The sequence below is a fragment of the Corapipo altera genome, unplaced genomic scaffold (assembly GCF_003945725.1).
Source record: "Corapipo altera isolate COAL_440 unplaced genomic scaffold, ASM394572v1 23b, whole genome shotgun sequence".
Lineage (NCBI taxonomy): Eukaryota > Metazoa > Chordata > Aves > Passeriformes > Pipridae > Corapipo > Corapipo altera.
In genome coordinates this window covers 2,595,734-2,623,504 of record NW_020884885.1, presented here as the reverse complement: position 1 = coordinate 2,623,504, position 27,771 = coordinate 2,595,734, and the positions used below count along the sequence as shown (strand labels likewise).

At 36.6% G+C, this 27,771-nt stretch overlaps 1 protein-coding gene across 5 annotated transcripts in view; it reads right to left on the bottom strand.

Annotated features, from left to right (window-relative positions):
• Positions 1-27,771, bottom strand: part of EIF2AK4 (eukaryotic translation initiation factor 2 alpha kinase 4) — a 37,155-nt gene that overhangs the window by 8,586 nt on the left and 798 nt on the right. For 3 of the 5 annotated variants that reach the window (XR_003527459.1, XM_027641842.1, XM_027641843.1), the window contains exons 2-32: positions 26,604-26,719; positions 25,379-25,481; positions 24,069-24,242; positions 23,200-23,280; positions 22,600-22,748; positions 22,069-22,184; positions 20,385-20,542; positions 19,414-19,949; positions 18,963-19,072; positions 18,264-18,421; positions 17,515-17,927; positions 16,715-16,784; positions 15,497-15,580; positions 14,171-14,293; positions 13,605-13,709; positions 13,308-13,365; positions 12,550-12,629; positions 10,984-11,085; positions 10,255-10,305; positions 9,022-9,258; positions 8,349-8,424; positions 6,622-6,743; positions 6,118-6,167; positions 5,858-6,026; positions 5,251-5,367; positions 4,787-4,852; positions 4,063-4,233; positions 3,417-3,551; positions 3,182-3,289; positions 2,274-2,402; positions 863-949 (exon numbers count right to left, since the gene is read on the bottom strand). Coding sequence is in view for 4 of the 5 variants with exons in the window: in XM_027641842.1 (XP_027497643.1) it covers positions 863-949; positions 2,274-2,402; positions 3,182-3,289; positions 3,417-3,551; positions 4,063-4,233; positions 4,787-4,852; positions 5,251-5,367; positions 5,858-6,026; positions 6,118-6,167; positions 6,622-6,743; positions 8,349-8,424; positions 9,022-9,258; positions 10,255-10,305; positions 10,984-11,085; positions 12,550-12,629; positions 13,308-13,365; positions 13,605-13,709; positions 14,171-14,293; positions 15,497-15,580; positions 16,715-16,784; positions 17,515-17,927; positions 18,264-18,421; positions 18,963-19,072; positions 19,414-19,949; positions 20,385-20,542; positions 22,069-22,184; positions 22,600-22,748; positions 23,200-23,280; positions 24,069-24,242; positions 25,379-25,481; positions 26,604-26,719 (4,254 nt within the window). In the remaining variant the exon portion in view is untranslated. Of the gene's footprint in view, positions 1-862; positions 950-1,280; positions 1,365-2,273; positions 2,403-3,181; positions 3,290-3,416; positions 3,552-4,062; positions 4,234-4,786; positions 4,853-5,250; positions 5,368-5,857; positions 6,027-6,117; positions 6,168-6,621; positions 6,744-8,348; positions 8,425-9,021; positions 9,259-10,254; positions 10,306-10,983; positions 11,086-12,549; positions 12,630-13,307; positions 13,366-13,604; positions 13,710-14,170; positions 14,294-15,496; positions 15,581-16,714; positions 16,785-17,514; positions 17,928-18,263; positions 18,422-18,962; positions 19,073-19,413; positions 19,950-20,384; positions 20,543-22,068; positions 22,185-22,599; positions 22,749-23,199; positions 23,281-24,068; positions 24,243-25,378; positions 25,482-26,603; positions 26,720-27,771 lie in introns of those variants that run through there. The other 2 variants (XM_027641845.1, XM_027641844.1) reach the window with 2 other exon arrangements.

Here is a 27,771-nt window from a genome sequence, read left to right as displayed (position 1 = left end):
TATTCTTTCTTGGTTTTGCTTCAATAAAGCCATATTTAAAAGAATGCTCTGTAATAGTCTTGTGAAAGACTGATCTATCACATTCTCATCATCAAGATCTACTCATTCATACAATTAATGCAGTTATTATCTCTGTTACAATAACAAAGAGAATGAATAACAAGTGAAAAATATTTTAGTAAGGCATATTGGCTTGGTAAAATGTCCGTACCAGATGCTGTCAAATGGTTACTATTTTTTTCAAAGAATTAATCTTTATTCAAAAAAAAAAAAAAGATGTTTTTTCTAATGACACAGAATATTTTAAAAGTTTTAACTTCAAAAAAAAGGTAGCAGAACCACAGGCTGCAGAGTACAGAAGGTGGTAATTCATGTTGTGACACAGTCCACTCTTTGCATTCCAACCTAAGCTTACAGAGGCGAGCAGTGTGATTCTGACTCTGCCTGTCTGAACTACATTCTTAGATTTATATTTTAGTTGTATTTATTTTGCAACATGAAAAGCTGCCAACTGGAAAGATCATTAAGTTAACGAACTCATTTTGTAGATTCAAAAAAATCAGAGACACAAGAAACCTCATTCCATATAAAACCACCAATAACAAAGTCAACCAATGTCTGCACTAATCTTTTGGACTTTCCTAGAAGAAAGTAGTCTGTGAATAACAGTGTTATGAAGGGATAAAATGCAGTACTCTTTAGAAGAACATTCTACTACTTAACAACTGAAACTGTATTTACCTCAACTTCACCTACTTAAGCATAATTAATATTATATTAATAATAACAATCATAGAAACCCCAAATAACAACAGTTTATAAATCTGAAACACCATCAAGCATCGTCTGGTCCTACACTTACCTTCACATGACTTCCTTCTTTATCTGACACAAGAGCTACATATGTAATCCCAGAGCATCTGCAATATTCCTGCAGCTCTTCCTGGGACTAAAATTTGAACAGGAGAAGGGGAATGGGAAAGAAATTTGACAGATTATAAAATGACCACTTAAGTAATCAAAGTCTCCTATCTTTAAAATAACTTGATATGCAAGTTACACTGCTTATATAAGCTTCTGAGAGACAAAACTTCATTATGCATATATATTTATTCACCTAATGCTCCTTAAAAATTGAAATCTAAGTCTACATTTAGACAAAGAGAAAGCCTAGGCCCTGCAGTCCTAGTTCTCACATGGAAGGGCTAGCTCTATCTAGAAGTGCAGGGTCTACGTAACTGTAAAAATGTGCAGTGTAACATCAATCAACAGTTACCAACCCACTGTCTGCAGCTTTCAGTAACAGCTCAGTCAGTCCTGCATAACTGGTAGTCTGTCACAAAAGCTGAAGCCAGCTGGGTTTCCTGTAAAACCAAGGCTGACTTAACAACATCCTCAGTGCAGAACTTACTGAAGGGCTTGCTATACTGACTTACTCAGCACTGGGTTACAGGACAGCATTAGACAGAGGCAAGAAATACCCAAATCTTCATTCCTTATGAATCACCAAAAAAACCCCCAAAAAGCCCAAAAAACACCCCCCAGCAGATCATAGGAAAAGCATATAATCTGGATTTTTTCCAATTCTGAGGGACTGAAACGGTTGTAAATGTTATGGCAAAAGATTAGAAAAAAAATCAGGCAATTAAGTGGCTCAAAACTGCTTGCTCTGCAGCACATGACTCAGAATGGGCAACTGCACAGTGTTTCTTTCGTTAGTCACCAACTGGCATACTTAAAGAGGTGAACCAGACTCATAGTCCTCAACGTAACTGCCACTGCTATTAAAAGGGACTTCAGCGTTGTGGTGTAGCTCACTACTCCAGTGAGGTAGTACTGCCTAAATCACTGCTTTGTTTCAACTGGAGATAAAAGAACACAACTCAGCTTGCCACTCTCTCTTCCTCCAACCACACATCTCCTCAAGAATCGTTTTTCTAACAGTAGAATTACATTGGTATTCCCTCTGTATCTGATAAGTCTTCAACCATCTGGATATTTAAAAGTTAATGCTATCATTCTGTTCTTGGTGTGTCCTTTATTAAATTTATTAATTGAGGGATCCTTCACTGAGCTTTTAAATCCTCTGGAAGAATGCTGCAAGGCCAGTGAGACTTAACATCACTGTAGCTGAATAGCACCCCACGTGTTCAGTACTATGAGCCCATAACTCCATAAAACCAGCAACAAACTTGAAAAAATATGATCTCTGGTTGCAGTTGTCTTAGAGAACAAAAATACGGTTAGTTAACACATGGAGATAGAAATTCTACCTGGGACCAGTCATACATTATTTCAGCTGGAATTCCTGCAGTCCAGAGTTTCTGAACAATATTGATAGCTCTACCCATCGACATCTGACCAACACTTACAACCAGCAGGTCACACGAACTGACAGAAACCTGAAGGGAAAGTAAAAACAAGGAGACAATATTAGTCACAAGACCACCTTTTCCCCTTCATAAGGCAGTTAAAGTAACAAAGAAGGATAAATATATCAATGTTTGTCAAAATGCCGCAAACTAAAACAAACAAAAATCTCCCCCAAAAAAACAACAACTAAAAGGGGGTTAGATTCACCTCTTTTTAGAGCTACAATCTACCTAAGCATGTTTAGAAGTCACTGAAGCTTAATCTTTGCAAGCTGAGGCCGTGAAGATGCTTTGTGTCAAAGTATTCCAGCCTATTCTGTTCTCTCCTTCCCACTTGGCTTACCAATGTTCATTATAAAGAAAAATTAATAAAATACACATTCCACAACCAAGTGAAGTTGTTTGACACTGTACAAAGTAGTCCATATTTTTAAAGTTTCCTTCCATCTCCACCTTCTATATTTTTATACAAGGAGAAGTAAGGGAAAAGTAACACTGAATATCTACAATTGTACTCTTCCATCTGAAAGAATACATAGGCTAAGAAAAATGGGACATTTAAATTGAAAATAAAAAGCTGTAAGCCTGAAGATCCCTTCTTCCCCTAACTTTCATTTTACTAAATAATTTTACGTGGAGAAACACAAAGGAAAACAGGTTATCTTGATGTCTGCCTTCTATTTCAGTATGGTATTATTTTACAACACATATGAAGGTCTTATTTTTTGCCCATCTGTAGCTACAATTAAGTTAATGACTGTCAGAAGTCAACAAACAAATCCCCCACTTCCCAGAAAAAAAAGACTTACAGAATCCTCTACACTGGAAACAGCAGCAGTTATTTTGTCTATAGCTATGCTGACTCCAACAGCTGAAGGAACAGGTCCTACCATCTGTGGCCCTCTAAACTGTGGAATCTCAAAACAAGACAAAAACAAAATGGAAGACCAAATAGTTATCTTGGCAAAATGACAAACAGGCTTCCCATTTTTTCATGGGTTAAAAAAAATAAATCTAAATTCATTAAAAGATATGAGCACTTACCAGATGATCATATCTGCCCCCTGCAGCAAGAATTTCAGGTACAGTTCTTTGTCTTCTTTTGATGTATGCTACAAACTGAAAGATAATACCATTGTGCTGCTGTATTTTGTAAACAAGTCCCAGATTTATAGAAATCTGTAAAATAAAAATGAGTATGTGCACATACATAATTAATTTCCTGTTAGCAGCATGAATTGAAAACAGTTTTCACATAAGGAAGACATATGGAAACATTCCTTATCTCCAGAAATTTAAAATACTATTAAGAACAAGGAAATGATGCTTTAATCTTAAAGCATCCCAAGAAACCTACAGCACAAAACCCAAACAGCAAGCCTCAAGGAAGGTGGAGGCCTTTAGTAGTCATCAGATTTCTGTATTTTTAAAATATTTACAGTTTGTTTTAAAGTTTAATAAAACTCCTCCTTTATGCTCTAAATAATGCCTTCAGTCTTGGTTGAGGAAAAAGAAGTCTGTCATTTTATAGAAGATAAGCCACAGACTTCTGACTGGAAGAGGTCAATATTATCACAGGCCATCAAAAGACACTTTGATGTGCTTTTTCTGTTCTAAAATATCATTACTTTGTTTCCTGGCAAATTACAAGGCCCAGCAGCCTGTAAATCCATTAATGTATTTTACAAACCTGAAGTTTTATTCCCAGATGCTTTAACAGACCAATGATTTCCTCTAAATCCTTCATGCCATGTTTCAAGAGCTGAGTGACACCTGGCTTTTGTTTTATCATTGTGTTTAAAAATGGAAATACATTACTTGCTTCTCCCTTCTGCTCAATGAATTTGTAGAGTCGAGAAAGCTAAAATGGAAAAATAAAATTATAAACATATGTAGGAACACAGACAGTGCTCATAATAGGTCACATCTAAAAAAAAAAAAAAAAAAGAAAAATACTTGACTTTATATTTGTGAGAGTAAAATATCTGCCTTTTTTGTTTGTTTTCCTTAGAAGCCTGTTTTTACCTAGTGAGTTGAGGAAAGGAATAGACAGACACAAGTCTCAGAGTGTCCAGAAGTTAACTTCAACTCTTTATGCACATTCATCAACATCCACAGAATTTTTTTTTTAAAGTTTGTCTCAGTTTGTTTTACTAAATACCACCGTACAGGATGGTATGAGTTTCCACAGTCTGAAAAATATGTTTAAAGAAGAAACCTGAACAGTTGTGACACTGACTTCCAGAGAAAACAGAGAACCAAGTCAGACTACTTGGAGAGAGACTGGTCTATTTTGAACAGCACGAGTAACAGGTTATTTTTCTTACTCTCATTGATTAAATTACAAAGACAATAAAATATTACTGACTTATGGCAAATTAAAGGGAAATTAACATTGAATTAAAATTACTTACACTATTTGACGTGAGAGAAAGATTACAGAATTTGGCTTCCACTTCCCTTTTAGTTAGCTTTTCAGTCTACAGGAAGAACAGATCCAAATGGTATTTTATTGGATTTTATGCATTACATACCTATTCAAATGAATTTCATCTATATTCTCTGCTTATAAATTAGAAAAGACCAACTTGATATTAAGATAAGTTTTAAAGTTTATATTGACTAGCCTGCCAGTTCTTGATTATACAGGTGAATAATTCTCTCATAAATATACATTACAAAAATCATCTTAAACCACCCCAACCCAGAAGTAACAGCAAAGTAATTATTCTATGTTTACAGCCCAAAGATAGCCAGCCTTTTTATGTATCAACAGGATATCCCTGGTTATGCTGGCAATGGGCTTTTAGACAGCTCCACAAAATAGGATACACTACAGTGGTGATTATAGAAATTAGATTAATAACTAATGTCTTACCACAGCATCATACAGAATGATGTAGACTTGATTGAGTTTGTCCTCTGGTATCCCACAGTGCAAAAGTATAGCTTTCAGTAAGGCCGTGTGGTTCAAATAAATACTGTAATTTCTTTCCTAGCAAAGTATAAAATAAAAAGAAGAAAGAAATGAAAAAGGCGAGTTTTACTGCATTGTGTTTTGCTTAACCAAACCCCACACAAAACAAAGAGGCTTCCTAAACATTTAGTAATAGTTCAAAACTAACTTCAAACCTCTTCTTTCACTACCTTACCTTCCATCTATAACGAAAGAATGGCAAGTCTTGTCCCATTCTACAATAATCACTTGTGTGACAGCAAAAAGACATTATTTCAATGGCACTGTAAAGGATTCAATTATTATTTCTTTTGCACATAAACCCATGCTTCATTTTAAGTTTACCTACAAAACATATTTTTTATTTAAATGACAGTGTTCTATAACTGACTATAGATAAAAAGTGAAAGTAGTTCTGTACTTGTGAAGGTTAAACAAAGTATCCTTTTGAAATACATTAGACCAAATATCTACATAGATTAAATTTTTAGGATGGAAAGAGAGCAAAAGGGCTGATCAGACAATCTACCTGTAGCACTGAAAACTCTTGAATGATTTCTGAAATGGCATAAATTGTTTCTGCTATAGGTAAAAAGCTATTTCCAGTAGATGTAACGATGTCAAATGCACATTCTAGGAGTTCTTTGGGATGACAGCGGTCTAACTTCCGAGGTCTGAAAACTCGCTCTATACAGTATCTAAAGAAAACATTGAAGAATGAATCAACCTCTTCAGGAGTCACTGTCAAAGCATGGTATCTGTGCAAAACATCATCTCTATGTCTCTTACCTTTTCAAGTTCGATATGTTATTTCTAGCTACAAATCTTGCAAAAGGAATCTGAAAAACAAAATACATGAAAATTGTTGAAACAAAACAGTCAGTCTGACTGGGCTCTGTACCTGGAGATGAACTACTACCATGCAGTTACACTTGTACTCTCATATGTGTAATATAATGCCTTAAATACTTGCCATAACCAAGTAATATTAATCTAATCATCCTTGCTGCAAGTTTTAAATAAAAACATTATTTTCACCTATGTGTAAAAAAAAAAAAAAAAAAAGAAAAAAGTCTATTTCTTCAATCTGTCATCAGGGCTCCAGCTGATGACTGGAGTACAGACTAGGAGTAAAAAACAGGAGTAGAGGAACAGACAGGGAAAGGTACACTACTTCAGCAATCAAAAGAAGCATAAGCCTAAACCAAATTTGTAACTAGTGAATCAAAGGAATCTGCAAACATTGTAGCACACTTCAAACCAAGCTTTGCCTACAGAGATCATACTACTTACCCTGAGGTCATAAGGAAGCATTACCAGCATCCCACTGTGATCCATGAAATATGAAGCTTCATTATGTTCATATAGTTTCTTATTTCTGGGCATTAGCAGTGGAGTATGAAGCTTGATGGCTCCTGCACAAAAATCAGAAAATACTATCCTCTCATTTCAGAAGTAACATCTGCTTTTTACAAGTTCATGAACAACCTTGCAGGTCATGATAATGTAAATCCATGTGTTTTAAAAATTACATTAAGTGTATTTAATAGACTTCCCTCTTCCCCATTTAAACAAAAGCATAAAACAAACTTAGATGTTCTATCTCACATATTTCTTAGACTCAGCAGGCAGCCCACAGAGTAAAAGAGGAGACTGCCAATTCCACAGCCCAGCTGAATCCTCACCTTGCCATTCCTCTTCAAACATCACCTTTCACAAAGCCATGCATACCAAACAGATGAGAATCTCTGCAGTTACCAGTGGTACTTGCTTTGGTCTAGAGGCACTTCCATATAGAATAAATGCTGTCTTAAAAACACACTAGAAGTGTTTATGTATAATTTTAAAACCTCAAATACTTCTTTTTTCTGGCTATGTTTTGCAACCATCTATCTGTACGAATCTCATCTTCATTGAAACCTTAGTACCAATAATATCCGTCATCACTGAAACATATTTTCCTGTTTTAAATTCCCTAGTGATTCTCATAGAAGTTTAACTCATGTCTTCAATTAGATTTCAACATAAACTTTTAAATTAGAAAGAAAAAGCCCCACATAGAAAGAAATTATTCTAACCATTACAGATGGCAGATACAGTCTAACAGAAAAAACAATATATATGTACCCCCCATTTTTTCCCAAAAGAATGAAAACATTTCAGTTTCTAAAATGCTGACAAACTTTCCAAAGTCTGTCAAGCTTTAAGGAGGTGGAGGGGAGAGAGCAACTTATTTCTTGACTTCACATTTCTCAGTTTCCTGTTCTTCTGTATTGCCAAATTTTAGTCATGTTTAATGAGGTTATGATATATTAAGAGATTTCACAGTTTATATTTTAAAAGTCTCTATATTCATATAAAATAGTATCATGAACACCTATAAACCAACACAATTTATAACACTGCAAGTGTGACAGTGTCTGCATAAATTTTCTTCCTTTCAAAAACTAAATTTAAGCAAATATTATTACTAATGACTGGACAGATTCCTGGAAATTAAAACAAAAGACTACTAAACATCATAGCATCAGCTTTGGCTCAGGAAGTTCCTGAACAGCAAGGCATTGCCAAGAGTAGTATTACTGAAAGTACCATTATATGTTTGCTGTTTCCACATTCTTTCTTATGTCTTTCCCATTCTGGCAATGTTCAGAGAGAGGTTATGGTACTACATGGATGCTTGGTCTTTCACTCTAGAACTACCCTTTATATTCAGATCTAGATTTTGCATAACCCTCCTTACCTTAAAAGCTCATACTGACTTATCAGAACAACCATGTACATTCAAAAACATAATTAAGATTTTCACTGTTCTTTTGAATGTGAATCATTCAGATTTGATATAAGTAGCTATTACTGGCATGACAAAATAACAATAAAAAAATATTATAAAAACTTCAAATGATGTGCAGCTATTGAACATACTTTCTGACTCCTCTTACAGCAGTAAAACCATTCCATTCTCCTAAATCCACTCAATCACAAAAAATTAAATGAATGACTTTTGTAAACACACCCACCGTGTCTTTTAAATATCCGGCTGACAATCTCACATACATGCTGCTGTATCTTGGCTGCCCAAACAGAAAAACTACCCTGAAACCATCACAAATAAAAAGTACATATATAATTCACATGCGATGAACACTCTGTGTAGGCAATCATTCCAGGTAATATAGGCAATAAACATTCTGCTACCTTGTTCCACTAAAATAAATTGCAATGTTTACAATAATAAAAAATAACTAGAGCTATGCAAAGCATTATTGTACTGTGTTACCTTGTATTTCTTTAGATGCAGAAATATTTAACAGTAGTTAAACCAAGAAGAATCACTTTGATTAGAAAGGGAAGAAAACAGAGGCAACACTTTCTGTTGGCAATCAGATGGAAGTACCACTAGTTTAACAGAAATTCAGAGTAAAGAAAGTAGTGATCTGGACATAAGCCTAAAGCTTTAGTTGCTACAAACACTGCTGGTTTCTTCACTGAAGAAAGGCTCAAAGGCAAAGTGGCTATTCAAACCCACACAGTACAGATCATAGTTTTAAATGGGAACCAAGGTGAAGGTTAATCTTAAGAGATAATGCAATTCTTTCAAACAGGTTAGAGTTTATCCATATAAACATATTCTTTTAAAATTCAACACAGGGAAAAATGCGAAACCCATGCATCCCCTAAACACCTACAAACCTTCAGTGTATCACTGTCATAGGTATAGTCTATTGCTGGAGATATACGCTGTGAAAATATCTGACTCATCATGGTCCGGTAGGCCTTGCCATCCACGTTTGCTAAGGTATGGTGGAGTACTTCATGGAGTTCAGACTCTTCCATTTGTGGTGGTGGAAGATGTTCACTTTTTAACAGCTCCACAGCTGTTGGTCGTGCTGCAGGATCGTGGTTCAGGAGCCATGTAATAACTGATCTCTACAAATTATATCAAAATGTTATAGATTAGAAAGATTTTGTAAATTAGAGTGTTTACAACAAATCTTAGTGACATCACTTTAATAAAAAAAGAGACTTTACAGGGGACAGAATAAAGCAGAATCTGAATCTCTGGGGTGCATATTATTTGCTTATTAAATTCTAAGTATCTTCTATTATCATCTGAATAAATTTACTAAACTACAAAAATTATTAGAAATGTGCCTTCTGGATTGACAAAATATGTAATATCCTTATCCTTTGTTGTTCCATGGTGTGCTGGCTCTGGCATCTCTTTTTCTACCAAGTTATAAAAAAGCAGAATTGTGTGTATGAAAACAAAGATTTGAGAGATACAAATATTAAAGAAGGGGGAATCTTCCTGGTATATTTCAGTAAAATGTACAAGATGGAAACATTTTTATGGTGCTAGTAACATGCAGATTGCTATTCTACAAGCATAACAGACAAAGAATTAGTACTAATGGTCAACAAAAGAGCTGACCAGCACAAGGGAAAAGCTATCTAGATGGTCCAAAAAAGATTACACTTATTATTTCAGCACTCTGCCATGGAGGCATCCAGAACAGCTCTTGGCAGCTCTTTCAAGCTCAGAGCAGTCAATTGAGCTTGCACATCTTCTTCTGTTATGTAACACAGATTTCTTTCAAATAGTTTAGGTTAAAAGTTAAACAATTTAAAGCTGCCATTTCTCTGAGCATAAAAAGTCAAAATTGTCTCTTAGAGCTTAAAAGGTGTGCCAGTGAATGCTAAATTTCTTTATGACTGTGCTCAGGGAATTTTCTGGGTAAATATATTTCCATGTCAACTCAGAATATTCTTTTGAGATTTTCTTTCCTTACTTTGTTCTAATGTCACGTAAGAACTTGGCAGAGCATACTAAGTGGGGAATTAAATGGGCAATTAGGAAGAAAAAAACATAACTAATGTTTCCTCACAGGGAATACCTAATAGTTAAAATATCTTCAAAATTACCTGCTTTGCATGCTTGACTTCATCAAAATCCTTGGGAAATACAATAGTGGGCTAACAAAAACAAAATTCACATAGGAATTAAAACAAGCAGTCCAGCTTGCTCAGATTAGTCTTATTTTTAAGTTCTACATATTTATACAGAGAAACAAAGCATTTTCATTGCCCGTGGAAAAACAAACAAAAAAACCCCAAATAAACAAGTAAACCCCACATTGCAAAGTTAGTTTGTATAGCTAAAAGGAAAAGAATGTTTTAATGTTGTTTTGTATAATGAAAATACAACTCACAATCACAAGCATTTACCGACTAAAATACCAACTGACTCCTGAGAAAGACCCACCAGGCCTAAACCTAGGTATACTAAAGCTGTGATGCCTTTATCTGACATTTACACCTCTAATATTCTCTACTATAAACATTAGTTTCACAGATGGAACAGTGACTGATGGCAATACCATTAGAATCCAGCACATTAAAGGAATCACAGAATCATAGAATCAGCCAGGTTGGAAGGGACCTCTGAGATCATCAAGTCAAACCCTTGGTCCACTACCACTGTGGGTCAGTGCCAGCCTGAATTTTATTCTTCACTTTTCATTGTATGTTTTGCAAACTTTGTTTTTAAGCACTCCATATGGAAACATTTTTTGTTATGTTTTGCATGCTTTTACTTCTCTTAACAAACTATTTGATGCATAGAATTAGTATGTTTCGTATCTGTGTACTTACCAGCCTTAGCTGACCAAGAACAAAGATCCTTTCTGATGCAGTATTCATAGGATGGTAGGACATTTCAAAGAATATTATACCCAGACTGAACAGGTCCACTTTCTAAGGAAGAAAAAAAAAAAAAAAGAAAAACTTACACATTACAATGAATTCTCCAAAGAATAGCAGAGGAAAAAAAAATGTTTAGGTTAAATTTCACAGTGTATTACAACTGGAGAGAACGGTGGGGTTTTTTGTGCATCTTTTTGTGGGTTTTTTATTATTTATTATGCTGGGGGGAAAGGATGTCATCCAGAGGGACCTGGACAGGCTTGAGATCTGGGCCTGTGTGAACCTCATGCAATTCAACAAGGACAAGTACAAGGTCCTGCACCTAGGTTGGGGCAATCCCAAGTACAAATACAGGCTGGGCAGAGAATGGAGTGGAAACAGCCCTAAGAAGGATCTGGAGATGTTAGTTGACAAGATGCTCAACATGATCTGACAGTGCACACTTGCAGCCCAGAAATCCAAACTCATCGTGGGCTGCATCGAAAGCAGTGTGACCCAGCAGGTTGAGAGAGGTGATTCTCTTCATCTACTCCACTCTCATGATATCCCACCTGGAGTACTGCATCCAGCTCCAGGGCCTCCAACATAAGGAGGACATGGACCTGCTGGAGCAAGTCCAGAGGAGGGCCAGAAAGATGATTAAAGGGATGGAGCACCTCTCCTATGAGGAAAGGTTGAGAGAATTGGGATTGTTCAGCCTGGAGAAGCAAAGGCTCTGAGGAGACCTCATTGCAGCCTTCTAGTACCCAAAGGGGGTTACAAGCAGGCTGGAGAGGGACTTTGTAAAAAGGCATTTAGTGATAGGCCAAGAGGGAATGGCTTTAAACCGAAAGAAAGTAGGTTTAGACTGGATATTAGGAAAAAATTCTTTACTGCGAGGGTGGAACAGGTTGCTCAGAGAAGTTGTGGATTCCTCATCACTGAAAATGTTCAAGGTGAGGTTACGTGGGACTCGGAGCAACCTGGTATAGTGGAAGGTGTCCCTGGCCATAGCAGGTTGTTGGAACTGGATGATCTTTGGACTCCCTTCCAACCTAAACCATTCTATGATTCTACGACTTCCACTTTGAAAACATTCTTGCTTTAAAATTTAGTTTGTCTCTGCATATAAACAGGATTTTCTTTGATGAAAAACAATGCACCCCCACCTTCCAAATCACAGTCTAGAAATCCAAAGGAGCAATATATACTTTTGATGATGACATTTTACCTTAACTAAAGACTGTAAGCTTTCTGTCCTATTCAGTTATAAAGGTTCTCCATGATTACGTGCTTTCAGCTTGAATTCCTTGCATCCAGTCATGATCACAGCACAGGCAGAAAAACTGGCTTTCCCTCATCCTTCTACCCTTGGTTTCCTCTTGAAGGAACATTTAATTCCCCTGATTATCACAGCAATCTCACCACACCCTGTTTCACATTGAATTCACCTTTGTCGAGGAGGAATGATCCAAATCATACCTGGTACACCTTAGATTCCATGCTACCTTTTTATTAAGTCTACTCCAATCGTACCTGATTGTATGTAGATTTAGTGCTTCCCTGGACCTCTGGGCTGACATACAGCGCGGTGCCAACCATCCCTGTCAAATTACCTACATGGCAAAAGATGAGAGTACGAGTTTCAGGTGGGAAAGAAATGCAACATCAAAAAAACATCCTCTTCATCTTCTAGGTTGGAGCTCAGTCCTTATTGAGAGAGACCCAGCTGAGAACAGTTGGCAAAACAAGACAGTCAAACTTCACAGGTTTATCTGCTGTAGATTGACATATCTATTGCCATACAGATTTGTAGTAATGCTACAATGAAATTTCATTTCCATTACACTCATCACTCATCTTAAGACATACCATGTACTAAAGTTTTCCCAAAACACAAAACTCAGCCTCTAAACAGGCTCAACAGTGTCAAAAAAAACCCCAAATCCAACCAAAAGACCCCGAAGTCTTGAAACTGTCCTGTATAGGCAAGAGAACAGAAGTGCAGATGGAACAGATATACAGGATGTCTATATACCTCACCAGAGGAAAGCACTGATCTGTGGCAGAAGGCCAGCAGTGGAAGCAAATTAATTTTTAGATAACGGGCAAAACTGCCAGATTATATGTAATATATCTACCCAAGAGTTGGTGGTTGATATGTCCTGTCCCTGTTCTCAATTAAAAGAAGTATTATTTCAAAGAACGAAAGGAAGTTCTAACAGAGTATAAAAGACTGCATTATACAAATGTTTGCTTAAAATAATTTAGAACAAGCTGCAATGTAAACTAACCTGATGGGTCAGACATAGCAGAACCATCGGAGAGATTTTCTTCTTGTTTAGAGAGCACCTGAAATCATTGAAACAGAAATATTGTAAATAGTACATGAAACACTTCTGTTGGCTTTTCTTTCCACTTTGGTTGGTAGTACATGGTTTAATTCTAGAACCTTAGAAATTTAAACAAGTTTATGGCATTCACAGTATAAAAACATCATGCCCATTGGACTTTGTGTTTTATATTCACCTTTCATGTAATTACATCACCATATTCAAGGAGTTTTTTCATTCACTTCAAGCTGTACTTACTGCATTTGCTGGATGATCTGTAGCTAAACCAAAATCACCAATTTTCACATGATCATCTGAATCTAAAAAGATGTTCACAGGCTTCAAGTCTCTGTGGATCATTCCCTGTTACAGCAGGACAGTAAAAAAAGACCCACAGAATATTAAACTCTAATAATTAAAAATTAATAATTAAAAATAAAACTCTATATAACAGACTGGAGAATCATATTATATTCTTTTATTACAGTGGGAAGTCTACTGCTAAGTCACTGAAGAATAATTTTGCAGACAGACTGTAGTCTGTAGCCCAGAAGCTAGGAACAATTTTCAGTGCTACCAGCTATCTAACAGATTGTTTTTAAAAGATGGTAAAATCTTTATGACAAATGGATAAAATCTGAAGTGGTTCATTATAAAATTCAAGTTTAAACATAAAATACTTGAAACCCCGAAAACAGATTAATAATGGAAAGGGTAAAGAAAAAAACCTTAATAAATGCCCCAAATTGAATATTAAGAAACCCACAGAGAGAGAGGCATAGCACAGATATTATGGATATGCCATAACTGTCATATTTACTAACCTTTTCATGGATGTAAGCTAACCCATCCAAAATTTCTCGGAAAAGCCTCCAAAGCCGACTGGTGTCTTCATATAACCCTTGGTCAATAGTGTCCCTTAATGTGCTCTTTTCACAATATTCCATCTTCATACATAGGGGACAGAGGAAAGGAAGAACAGTTTTGTCAAGACAACAGACTATCAGAAACTTGTGTCAGTAAGCATATTAGTGCCATGGTTTGGGAGCAAGTAGTACCCCCAAAGCATGGAACTGTTTGGAATTTTCCTGAGAGCTGTCTTTTAGCTAGAAAACATACATCCACTTTTGGGTCCTACTCCATTTTCTCCATTTTCTTGAACAACGGTATAAGCTTGTAGAGTAGCATATTCTCTAACATAAATGTTAACAAGGTGAAAACAGCCAAGCCATAATGTGTGTTTAACCCAAACTCAAAAGAATCTCTGGCTTTTTTTTTTACTTGGCATCTTAACTCTTTATATTATGAATATACACAACGCATGCAAACAAGCCTATTAAAATCTAATTCCATTTAATTGTATCTTCCTTCTAGACAACCTCCAGCATTAAGTGCATTATAAAAAATTGCACATCACCACAGAACAGTTAGCTATGATAACCGACTTTTCCCAGAAACGATCTAACTCCTGACACAAAGGAGATGCAGTAGTAAAGCCTTTAGTTGCAAACCTGCGGGAATTTCATTTTGTGTCCACTGTTAGAGCCACACAGTGGCTTTGCAGATCACTGTTTTGTATTAAAATAAAGTGCATACACAATACTGTGCCATTGAAAAGAATGAGGAATTTTTCATATCTGTGAAAGACAACTTCCCCTCTGGAATTCAACACAGTATATTTCAACTCCACATTGGGAATTAACACCATAACCAAACTGAGGAACACCAGCTACAGCATTACGAGATTGGGATGGATATTCTAAACAAACAACAAGCACGAGGAAAAGTAGTGCTCTGGAAGTCATGGTCTCAAAGGTTGGCTGGTTGGGTTGTTCTATGGTTAGGTCAGGAATTGCCAGCTTTTACTTGTACACAAGCAACAACAATTATCCTAATATGCACTATGGCGCTACAAAACTGCTTTCTCCAGGCACAGTCTCAGAGCCCTGGGAGGCATAACAAGCCATGTGCACTGCACAGTGCCTTCCACCAGCCAAGCCTTTAGAAAACCAGTCTATTGCAAAAACAACATTGAACTTACTCATTTGCGTTTTTAAAGGTCATTACTTTTTTCGTGAAAACCAGCAACTAGTCTTTGCAGGTTGAAATAAACAGTATCCTTTTATCTGAAAACACAACCACGTTTGTACCTGAATGTACAGGTAATGCACTGTCTGAATGACTGGTGTCCTGTCTTCTCCTCCATGGCTATTCTTTTCATTGCCTTCTTCGTTCTTTATCCCAATAAAAGTCAAAAGAACAGTTAGCTACAGGAAGCTGTGCAGACTTTTTTATTATGCATACTACTATCTTTTAATGGCTGGAACACATTGATGAGAACTCACCTTCTATGGGTAGTTTTGAAAAATAGCAAAATAATACAACGACATTTTTGTAATGCCACTGCTTCCAAATAAAAGAGAAAACCAGGTGTGACTAAACTCTCATTTTCAAAGTGAAAATGAGTAACATTTTGCCACCATTAGACACTGGAGGCAAAGCATTCCAGAAGATCTAGATGAAACCTAAATTTCAATCTATGTCATGTTAAAAAAAAAGAAAAAAAAAAAAATTTGAAACTAAAAGATACAGAGCTTGCTTGATAAATAATGCAACCCCCAGCCTCAACTAACAACTTTGATATGGTGTGTATATATACAATATATATGTATGTATAATAATATATATAATAACATGTACGTTTAATAATATGGCAGTGCGTTCTTTTGCCATTAAATTCTATACTAAAACATTCTCATGCCAATGTACATTAAAAAAGAAAGATGAAGGAGATGAAGCTTTAATAAGAGCATATTACAGATCATCAGGATTGGCAACAACGTATTCCAGATGCTGTAGAAAACTGTGCATTAACTTTCTAGTGATATAGTGCTGTGACATAAAATCTGAAAATCAACTGAAACCTTAGACGGTATACTGACTTCCTCTCTCTTTTTGACAGCTAGCAATATGTATTGTGCCCACTTTCAAAAAGTGGATAGCATGAGCAGATAGATTGGTTTATAGCATCTAAAAGCAGAACAGGATTTGAACATTTGGATGATGTAAGGCCATGTAATCCAAAGTCATGTACACAATGAAGTGTTAAATTTGCAAAAACCTGGCTCATGACTAAAAAAACCTAACATTTAGCTCAATGAAGACTACAGGAAACAGAATCCAGATTAGGTGCATCAGACTGATTTCTATGGAATGCAGCTCACAATGGCACAACATCTACTCTAATGGAACATCACCTTATATGGTTCTGTACTTACACCAGAAGCAAAACAAAACTTCCTAACTGACCTGTTTGTTTGTCAAAGACTATTTTATGATCTTTTAGCTTTTACTTGCTTTATACTTACCGGGGAATGACCTTTACTGTTTTCCTCCTCATTATCAAAAATTATTTCACTGTCAGAATCTGTAGTTGGCCTGTTTAAAAAGAGAAAGAAAAAAAGCCCCAAAAGTTCTGCATACCAAGAAATACTTACTAAGAAATCTGGAAATTATTTGTGGGGAAAAAAAGAAAATCTAAGCTTCCGCTGAAGAACTAGATGCCTTAAACAAAAAAGCAAAAGAAAACAATACCCAGAAAAGCATCCTGCTTGCAAAGCAACACTTCCTTTGATAGCCCAGTCTCTAAAAGGGAAGGTACATATTTGCATCAGTAAAATTTAATTTCTATATGCAGTAAGCAAAACTGAGATAAACTTACTTGCTTAAAAAAAAAAAAAAGTCACTGTGAAAGAGCCACACCATACACAGAGGAAGGTATGGAATACATTAGTAAAAACCAAAACAAAAAAGAAAGGGCAAGTTTGGTATTTTTCAAGATCTGTAATATTTCTGTTATTGTTTATTAAAAACCCCTTACTCTCAAGGCTGGACAAGACAGTCCAACAGAAGGTAAACAGTCATGCATTCTGGCACAAATAATAAGAAACTTCATGAAGTCTAAACCAAAATTTTCCTCAAAGAGCAACAAATTTTCCTCTTCCTGGCTACCTGACTGCTGGCAAATACACTGTTTTTGAACAAGGGGACAGAATAAAAATGCAGTGAACTACTTCTGACAAAAGACGCAAGAACGGTAGAAGACACAAACTTGGAAAAATGAACTCTGTTCATGTCCCTGACAGTACCAATACTGAAGCCTACTTACAAAAATGAATGCGAGAACACGCCGTCACCGTCATCATCGTCATCACTGGACTCCTGATCAGCTCCATTGAATTTGCTGCTGGAGGATCTTTCACATGAAGTACTCCACTCAACTGAACTTGTCAAAACTGGAGGAGGAGCATTAGTTTCCACATCATTTGTCTCCTCAGTGGTAAGGATGAAGAGACCAGCTTTGGGGGGTGTTGTTCTCTCTTCGGTTGTTTCAGATGATGACACAGTGGGAACAGGACTTCCATGTTTCTCTATCCAAGCGTTGTAATACCTCACAATGTTCTCATGGTTCAAGCGGGAAAGTAACGTTACTTCTCCCTTAATCCTCCGAAATTGCTTGCTGGTAGGGTTTACACGAATACGTTTCACAGCATAATAGCAACCATCAAGCTTATTTCTTACCTGCAAAATTTAAATTAATCTAAAGTCAAATGCTTACAAAGGTCTTACAAAGCAGAGCCAGAAGTGGAATAATTTCATGAAACAGGAAGTCTTCCTTCCACCTGGAAAATGACTACAACTCAAATGCAAGCTTCCCCACTCTGACAGGCTTCTCTGCACATCCCCAGAAACCTCTTGCAAAACTTTTCAGCCTATTCAATTCCAGATAAAAAACACACTACAGACAGCACATTGGCAGATAAATAAAACCATGCAAACATTGAATATAATGTTTTGCTTCAGAGAAAACAAACACCCCCAAAAAGGATTCTAGAGGAAATAATTTTTATACCAGACCTTGATGACTGCTCCAAAAGCCCCTTTGCCAAGTAATTTTAGCTCTTCAAACTCATTGTAGTACCGTGAAAATTGTCTCTGTGTTTCTGTGAAGAATGAAGCGCTGGATATCTGACTGCTGGGTATAACTGTCTCCATGCAATCTACACCTGCTGAATCTGTAATGAAGACAAAGTTACCACCCGTGGCAATATGGGGATAAGGCATGAGGGACTGTCAAGTAAGTACCATGAAGGAGATAAAATCTAAATAACTTCAAGTGCAACTAAAACCTAGAATACAGAAGTGCTATGCTGTGTAGAGTTAAGTTCTGGTACAAGCATAAACCTTAATACAGTTTTTAATTACTAACATTATGCTAGACAAAGGAATGATTTTAACAAGAACATGACAAGCAAAGAAGTCTCATTGGAACACCATCTTCCAAGGACAAAGTTAGGTCTACATTTAAGCCATGCAGGACGTGGATGAATTTACAGGTTTCATTAAAGCACAAGCTGCTTCTACTGAAGAAACAACATTAGTCAGTCCACCCCAGCTAGTCATGGATAGAGAAGTTAAAGACCGCACTAGCTTTTAAGTTAGTTCATGTAAAACACTCGTGCCGTCTTGTGAAGCTGTAGCACAGTTCAATTTTTCTGTTATTGCAGGCATGTAACCACTTATTTAGCAGAATATAGGAAGAACCAAGTTCCTTACCATCTAGATTTTCTTCAGCTACAGGTATTTTTATTCGTGGAATGTTTATAAAACTATGTTGTAACAACTGCTGAGGAGTCCATCTTTCTTTATCTTCCAAGCAAACACACCTATTAGGAAACCAAGAACAGAACTATTTTATACCAGGTGTAAACATTCAAAGACTTCTTGCTATATTTAAGAAATTATCACCTGCATCATTCAGATGGGAATAAGTAGCAAAGACAGACTAAAGGACTTATTCACAATGACACACGGTGGCAAAGCAGAGAAAAAGAGAGCACCAGACACTCTCCCAAAAACCAATTAGCAGCCTAAGCCATAAGACAGCAATCACCTCTTCTCTAAAATCTACAACTAGCAACACAGGAGGGCTTAGCTGTTCTTTTAAAAAACTGTTCAAATCTTTAAAACAAACAAACAAACAAATACATGAATGCAACAAACATACTTTCCCAGAAAGTCTTGGAAGTCAGCAGGTAAATTGGTAGGAACAGCAACTGGAAATTCCTTGGTTACTTGGCCCTGGCTGAGTGAAAGCAGAAGCAAGCCCAGACGCCATACATCGCCTTTTTTTCCAGGTTTGTTGGGAAGACCATCCTCACTAAAACGAACTTTGGTTTGCTCAAAAACATCTGCTTTGCAGATATCAGCCAAGCGCTTGGAAATGCTGTAGTCCGTCACCTTGATGGTGCCTTCAGCATCTACCAGGACACTGGAAGCACAAAGAACTTTGTGCACTACTGAATTACTGTGCAAGTAGTCGAGAGCTGACAAGATCTGGGTCACATAATGGCGCAACTGCTCAACTGGAACTGGAGTCTCTTTATGTAAGTATGTAGAAAGGCTGCAACCACTTATGTGCTCCACTAAAATATCCACCACAATTGAATCGTCCCGTTCTTTAAGGTTCATACATTTATAATGTACTATGTTTGGGTGACTTAGCTTCGTCAGTGAGCTGAACTCTGTTTCTGCACCCTGAAGCTGGTAGAGAAACACAACATAACATGCACTGTGTCATATCTTGTGAACACACCACTACTAAAATATATAACATATACAAAATTCGTACAAAATATATAACATCCTCGTTCTTTTCTAAAAAGGAAATATTGTACACAAGGGAAAGGTATAGCATCGATTTCTGACAGGTAAGCTTGATTCCCTCTTTCTTCAGAATTTTAATATTTTATTATTTTATTTATGCATCCTTGCAAACAACACTTTCTTGCATTTATATTATTGTAAAGGAACTCCTGAATACCCCATATACTCATCTTCTTTTGTGCAGATACTCTAAACATCAGCATTTTAAAGCTCATTACCACCCTCTCAAGTTTAATATAGACTAGCAGCCTCAAGAAAAGCACTGAGCCTCACCTAATCTTGATTAAGCCAAATGCAAAACATAGGCATTACCTGTTTCTTAGACTTCTCAATCTTTTCTATTTCCTGCGTTGTAAGAAATCTTCCCATCTTTTTTTGCCAGTGCAGAACCCACTCATATATTAAAACAAAGTCTCCACTGCGAATTTCCAAGGCATTGTAGACTGATTTACCAAGTTGTTCATCCCTGCCTGTACATAAAGGGAGAGAAGAGGAACACGGCTTCTTTTGTTTCTGAGGACTTGACAAGAGCTTCTGCAAATGCTAAATAAATACCAGTAAGCCTGTTTTCCAAAGTTCAAAAATATAAATCTACTTACAACTAAACAATATCCATATCTATACAGTAGGTATGGCAAGTATCCGGTCTGATGAGACTGAACACTATGCAGCAGAAGTCAAATGAAAGCAGTACAACATGGGCAAAAAACTGTTGCATATTTTAAAGAATTTCAAGTTTTAATACATGAACAACCTTCCTACTTAGCAAATGCCAAACTCTACACACAGAAACATAATTGTTCATCTTCAAACTGCAAAATAATAAAATTCTCTTTGCTTCAGAGACTTTCAGGCTGTTCATCCCTCCACTGAGGAAGCGCTATGTTGAAAACAAACAGTGAAAACATATGATGGTCCATTCATGTGGGCACTTCATGGAGGTCTTTCAGCTCTGAAAGGGTGACTGTTTTTGCTAAATCCACTGCTTTTATGCCATTGCTATCAGCAGCGATGGAAGGAGAGTAAGTATGCCCTTCCAACCCTGTGCTTATCAGCAGTTTCATATGTTACTGAAAGCTGACACGTGATGTGACTTCTTGCTTGGTAGCCATGTATATCTGACAAGCTAGCTATTTAAATTTAAAGGTAAATAGTTTTCAGTATTAATTTAGTTATGTCGAGAATATAAAATGTTGAGAGGGTAGTTTGATTTTTTTACGGCTACTCAGTTACATAATTGTACCTGGAGAAGCAAGTTTTTATTTAAAATAGTCTAGAAAAACATGAGACATTTACCACAAATTAACTTTTCCTATTACTCTCTCCCATTCTTATTGTGACATATCACAATCCACTATAGCACTCTCTCTATCCTTGCTGCTTGTACCTGTTAATATTGTTTTAAGTTAATAAACAAACTGTTAAAGAATACACTCAGTGCAGGTAGCTGGGTGTGCAGCTGCAGTGGAGCTGCAGGTTGAGCTCTGGGGGGCAGGAGCCCAAGCCTGAGGCAAGAGCCTGTGACCTGCCAACCTTCGCATGACAAAGGGCACAGGGATCTGTGGCCCAGCCATGGACCCACACTCAGACACAGCAAGAGCCGAGACCTCCCAGAGTTTCCCATGCTTTGACGGTGAGGGTATAAAAGCCCAGGGGTTCCTTTGCTCGGGATCCCCCTTTGGAGGCACAGGCTCTAGCTGTCAGTCTTGTTATTTAGTTACTGCACCATGATTAAATTATTCTGATGATCTGGACATCTGAGACTGCCATGGGAAAACTGGGGTGGAGCTGTTAAGAAAACCTGGTCTGACTGTGTGAGTGTGGGGTGTGTAGCTGCAAAGGCACTTCAGTCCCAGCCCAGGTGGTGCCAGAGCGACTGCCAGAGTGCCTCCTGGATGGTCGGACAGGGAAGTTTCATTAACAGAAACCACCCAAAAAAACCAAAACAGGCAGTCCCCAAAACAGTATTTCAAGCTACAATTGTAATTTTGCTTACCTAGACATTTTCCTTTATGGACAGTAAGTTGTCCAGCAGCACTTGTGCTGAAGTTCAAAACTTCATAATTTCCAGGTGGTTCTTCATTATTACTAAGAGAAAGCTGTCGTTCTCGTCTGTAATGTGAACAGAACATTTTTGTTCAACTCAAAAAGAGAGTATTGCCACATGCCCTAGTCCCTAAATATATTAATTCTGCAAGAGGATTAGTTTTCAAGACTTTTTCATCCAATGATGAAAAATTTCAAAGATACTGAGTTAGTGCAAAAATACGTGTCTGATTAGAAACCCAGTATTTTAGCAGCAACATCATGCTGCACTGCGTCTCAATATTTAAAGCCAGGAGCTGAATATAGACCTTAATAATTGGAAAAGTCCAAAGTTATCCAGAGCACATGAATGAGTTAAACCATGTCAAATGAAAGAGTAGGGGAGGAAGAGACCAAAATGAACAGATGAACATGACACACTGTTCCCTTGCCTTCAAATTTCACTTTGAAATCTAAAAAATCTACATGCAAACTGACATACTTTGAGCGTCCAGTTGAATTTGGTCGGTGTTTACTGTTCACCCCATGTTCCAAACAGCTCCCATTTAAGCGTGAAGAAACTTTATATCCTGCAGTGTCTCTACTGTGAGAATTTTCTTGATTTGTCAGAGCAGCTATTTCCAAACGTTCCTATAAATCAGGAAAGACACCAAATAAGTACAGAATCCACTCCTATCTTCAAAATATGTGAGTACTTAATTATTATTCTGTGAAGGCACCCAGATCACGTTTTCATAATAAATGTATAAGTGAGGACAAGGAAAAAAGTGCTGAGATTTCAGAAAGTACCTTTCAGCATTGCCCATGAGCAAGAATGTAAAGAAACTGGAAACATTAACATATCAACTTTTTTCTATGTGTGTTTGAAAATATCTTGGTACACTTAAGATGTTAGTATATTCTAGAAATAAAACCTGTATCAAGAAGCTATTTTAACCTAGATCTATTAGGAGTACTGGATGAGAAAAGATGTCCAGGAAAATTTAGTCATGTAAGTCTCTCAAAGTTTTACAAGCATATATTAGAGTTCTGGGAAGAATTTATTGCAATGTTTTTTTGCACACCTGCTTAGAAAGAATACCTGTTTGGCAATCTCTTTCTTTTTTCTTTCTTCTCTTTTCTCTTCCTCCCTTCTCTGAATCTCGTTAAGGATTTCACGTTGCTGAAATGAATTTTGGTGTTGTTAGAGATGGAACAATACATGCAATGCAACTGTTAAAATCTTACTCTGGCTTAAAAAAAAAAAAAAGAGCTATGATGATTTTTCAAAAATATTAAAGAGGATTTGTGGATGTCACAAGAATAAAAAAGTCAAAATAGCTCTCCTAAGGAAGTTAACAGCATATAGGAAAATGGAATTATAGGCAAATGACTTCTGCCAGACCCAACAATAAAGTTTCATACACAAAAAAGACAGAGGGATAAACTAAAACCAAACCAGAGCTATTCTATTCACGTTCCTCACAGCGTGGAGACTCCACACTACTAGCCTCTGTGAGACCGCATTTCTAGTGAAGGATGTAGGTGGTCTCAGGTCTCTTTAGATTAAATTTGTTGCTCTCTAGAGATGTCTGTCATAGTGAACATTCCAGTCATCCAACAGGTGAAAGACCTGTCTGGATGGCTAATACTTACTAGTTTAAGATGGAATGCACTTACTATATACACAAATGTAAGCAAATGTATAAGGTCCTCTTGATTAGCGATTTTCACAGCATCAGGAATCAACATTTAGGTTTGTTTCAGGCATAAAGATTTCTCAGGGTTAAAAGCACATCATTAAAATATTACAATTAGAGCAATAGATAGTTCATATAATGCATATTGGTCAAGTCATACTGACAGGTCTGACAAATTAACAATTCACTAAAACACACCGCTATGCAAAATGATTTTCAAATCACGATTATGTTAAGAATACAGGGTTATTCATACTTTGACTTCTCTTACCTCCTGCTCCTCTCTTCTCTTAACTTCTTGTGCCCTACGCAATTCCTCCTGAGCTAATCTTTCTTGTTCTTTTTGATGATTTTTTAGCATTTCTTCATGAAAAGACTTGGAAGGCGGTTTATTATATTCACTGAGAAATGACTGTACATGGTCGGCAAGTTCAAATATCATCACCTGAAAGAAGTACATCACATGGTCAAATGACACCCACTCAAAAAAAGCAACACTTTTTTGCAATTTCCAAAGCAGCAATTTCCAAAGATACTGAAAAATTTGAGGAAATTTTTGGTTATTGAACAGAATGAACAAAACAGTACCTGGCTAAAACAGTTCTTTTTGAAGTATCTCCAGAAAAACTGGCAATGAAAATAGCAGTATTCAAATGGAAAAAAGACTTGATGTGGCAAGACTGAATGAGAGGCAGCCCTTGCCAAACCTCTAAAGTTGACAGCCTTAGGAAATTGAAAGCAGAATAGTATCCCATTTCAGCATATAACATCCACTGCTGTGTATTTCTCACTTTTAAAAAGTCAAATGGAACTATTCAAATGTGTTCACCTGCAACATTTCCAAACAGCAATAAGAAACATACCACAAACACTGTTTTCCACCAAGGATTCTTTGCCTGCTAGTAATTCTTTGAATCATTTCAGCCTCAACAAGAATGGAAATGTATTTTAAATACTAAACATATCTGAGGACTTATAAAATTTCTTAAAATAGATACAAGTTCTATGCTTCATGTTTCTCTTTCTCTTTTTATCCAATTCAGGAGAAACTCAAGTATTGCTATTCCTAAACACAGTAGAAAAAAAGGCACAATGGCATGGAGTGACTGTGCTACAGCCAGAGAAGTCAAGTGTTGAGCTCGTGTTAGAAGAAAGGTCTCCTGCCCTTCAGTTCAGCACTAGATGAACAAGATCCCATTCAAAAAACTCCCCAGGGGATTGCTGTTTGCTTAAACAGGTATAGCCTCTTATAATATTCAAATTAATCTGAAAAGTGCAGAAAGCTCTTAAGAGTTAGTATTGCTTTTCATACTGTGAAATAACTCAGAACCTCTAAACCTAATAACATGAACCTTTGAACACGGATAAAGGTTGCACTGTTTACATAGGCACTGGATTTTAAAAGCATCCACAGTCTGAACTTTCATTAATTAGAAACATTCTTAAGAAAGACAGTCCTTCTTTCTTTAAGAGCAATGCAACTTATACTTCCAATGTGGATGTATTCCACTATATTATAACAAAAATCTGTAGAACTATTTGGTCCAGAGTATACTTCTCAAGGAAGTGAAAACCTCTTACCTCTCCACGGCACTGTTTTGCCAGTTCAGCTAATCTGGATTTTAGTTCATTTATTTTCTCATTTGACAAGCCTTTTGAATTTTTTAATTGTATTTCAGGAACTCTGAGGGACAGCAACAAACACATAAAAGTCCTCATTAGAAAAAGTGAGTGGAAAAAGCAACAGAATATTGATAAAAACAGTGTGTGAGGGAAAAGAAATGGAGTTTGTAGTCACTTGGCAATTAGTCAATGCTCAAATAAACAGAATATAAACATTACATATACAACATAAAGCCAGAAATACTGTTTCATATTCTCTACCATCAAATTCTCTGGCTGCAGATTACCTTCGGTTACACTTAACAGTAGAACTACCAAAGAAACCCTGCAGAACCTTATAATTCAGCTCTTCACTAGTAATTTACTTAACAAGCCTTTTGAAATATTACTAGCATAACAGATGTTTAAAATTTATTTATCACCACTATACAGCTTACACAAACCTCAAGAAACATATGCAATAAATAAATATCAGCTAAACTTAAAAAATATTTAAAATAAAGTGAACAAGCAAAGTGTCTGTAGTTATGCTATCTCAGCTGTTATGTCCTTGTTATAGGGTATAACTGAGCTATCACTTAGTAAGGAATAGCACTTCCCTTGTACACCACACATGCCACAGCATAAATGGATGGATTGAAGGGAGTTATGCTTTGGACACTATCAGTGGCATACGGACAGAAGAAAACTGGGCACAGAGCAACACAACCCAGAAATCACTTGCCAACCCAAAATCCTGGGGGAAGCTGTCACCTGCAACTCCTTCCACATTCTCTATGGAGGACTCTTCCAAAAGACTAATCCAGCAGAAAACAGGATAGCAGACACAACTAAGACAGCAGATGGCTTTAAAAAAGGAAATTTGGTTCGTGTCAGCTGAAAGAGTCACAAGCTGAAGTATAAGAAGGGCACTAAGATACTAGCATAGGAACATGTGTTCATGTATTTGCAAGCTACAAATTGGGGCTGCAGTCTTGCACTGACCCTATTATTCTCCATTGCACAAAAGACTACATCCAATTCAGGTGCCAAAGTTTAGAGTTGCATATTATAAAGTACCACACGTTTAATACTGACATGCAGAAAGCCAGAGTAACACTGAAGACTAAAACTACATATTTTTTCAACTTACACTTTACTATGGAAAATAGAGACAAGAGGTTATATTTTAATGTTCACTCACGTATCAGGGTAAGTATGTGGACACTTGACCCACAGGTCAACTTTGGCATACACTTCATTAGCACCAGTCAATCCCTGAGGACGCAGAACTAAATTAATTTCAGGAGGCTGTCGCACCTAAAACGCAAAACAAAAACTTCAGATTGAAAAGGTTTTGTTTTAATGAAAACATTCAACTCTAAACATATAGTAGCATATGGGTTAGACCATCCAAATAACTAAAAAAATATGTTAATGCAGTGATATTGCTCAATGACAGTGAACTGGGCCACTGATTACCACAGTTTATCCAGAATATTTTTGCAACTTCTTCAGATAAACGTAGTTACAGTTATTAGAAAGATTATTCAGACTGAGCAAAAATGAGGTTCTACAACAAAACTCTTGTATTGTGCTTACTGTAGACCAGTAGGAGGAAAAAATTAAACAAACACGGGCTATTTATGGAATATCACATATTAAATAAAACCAATATTGTTTCTTTCTGGTTTGGATCACTAACACCAATCATTATTTTCTGACACGGCAACAGACTATAATGTCACACTGATATACACTTTATGTGGCCGAACAAATGGACAGTATTATTTTTTTCTATTTATATTTTGGGGTTAGACATAAACAAGAATTCTAACAAGTTTTGTCTTCCCCCTCTCCAACCTGTTCAAATCACCTACTCAAAATCAGAGTAAAGTAAAATATGGCCATATCAACACTCGAATCTTTTTCTTTTCAATTAGAACTTAAAAAAACCCCACCACAAAACAAACAAACAAACAAACCAAAACCAAACAAACACCAAAAAAACCAACAAAACAACCCAGGCCTTAGTAACACAAAAAACTGATAGGGAAGCAAGACTACATGGAAAAACAAATAAGGAAACACATAGTAACTATGCCCTCTATTTTCCATTTGCATTTCCAGCAAGGAAGAGAACAGGTCAAGTCAAGAGGAGGTCACTACCTGACTTTTAATAAGGAGTGAGGTTTGCAACACTTCTGAAAACCCAATAAATAATTAAGAGTGTTCTCAACAAACTCCATGAAAAAAAGAAAAAAAGTTACAAAGTTGCTGCAAAAATGTTAAGTTCAGATCTATGGCATAAAAAACAGACAGCAGAGGCTATGACATATTTTGTAGAAATTAAACACAAAAGAATGTAAAAC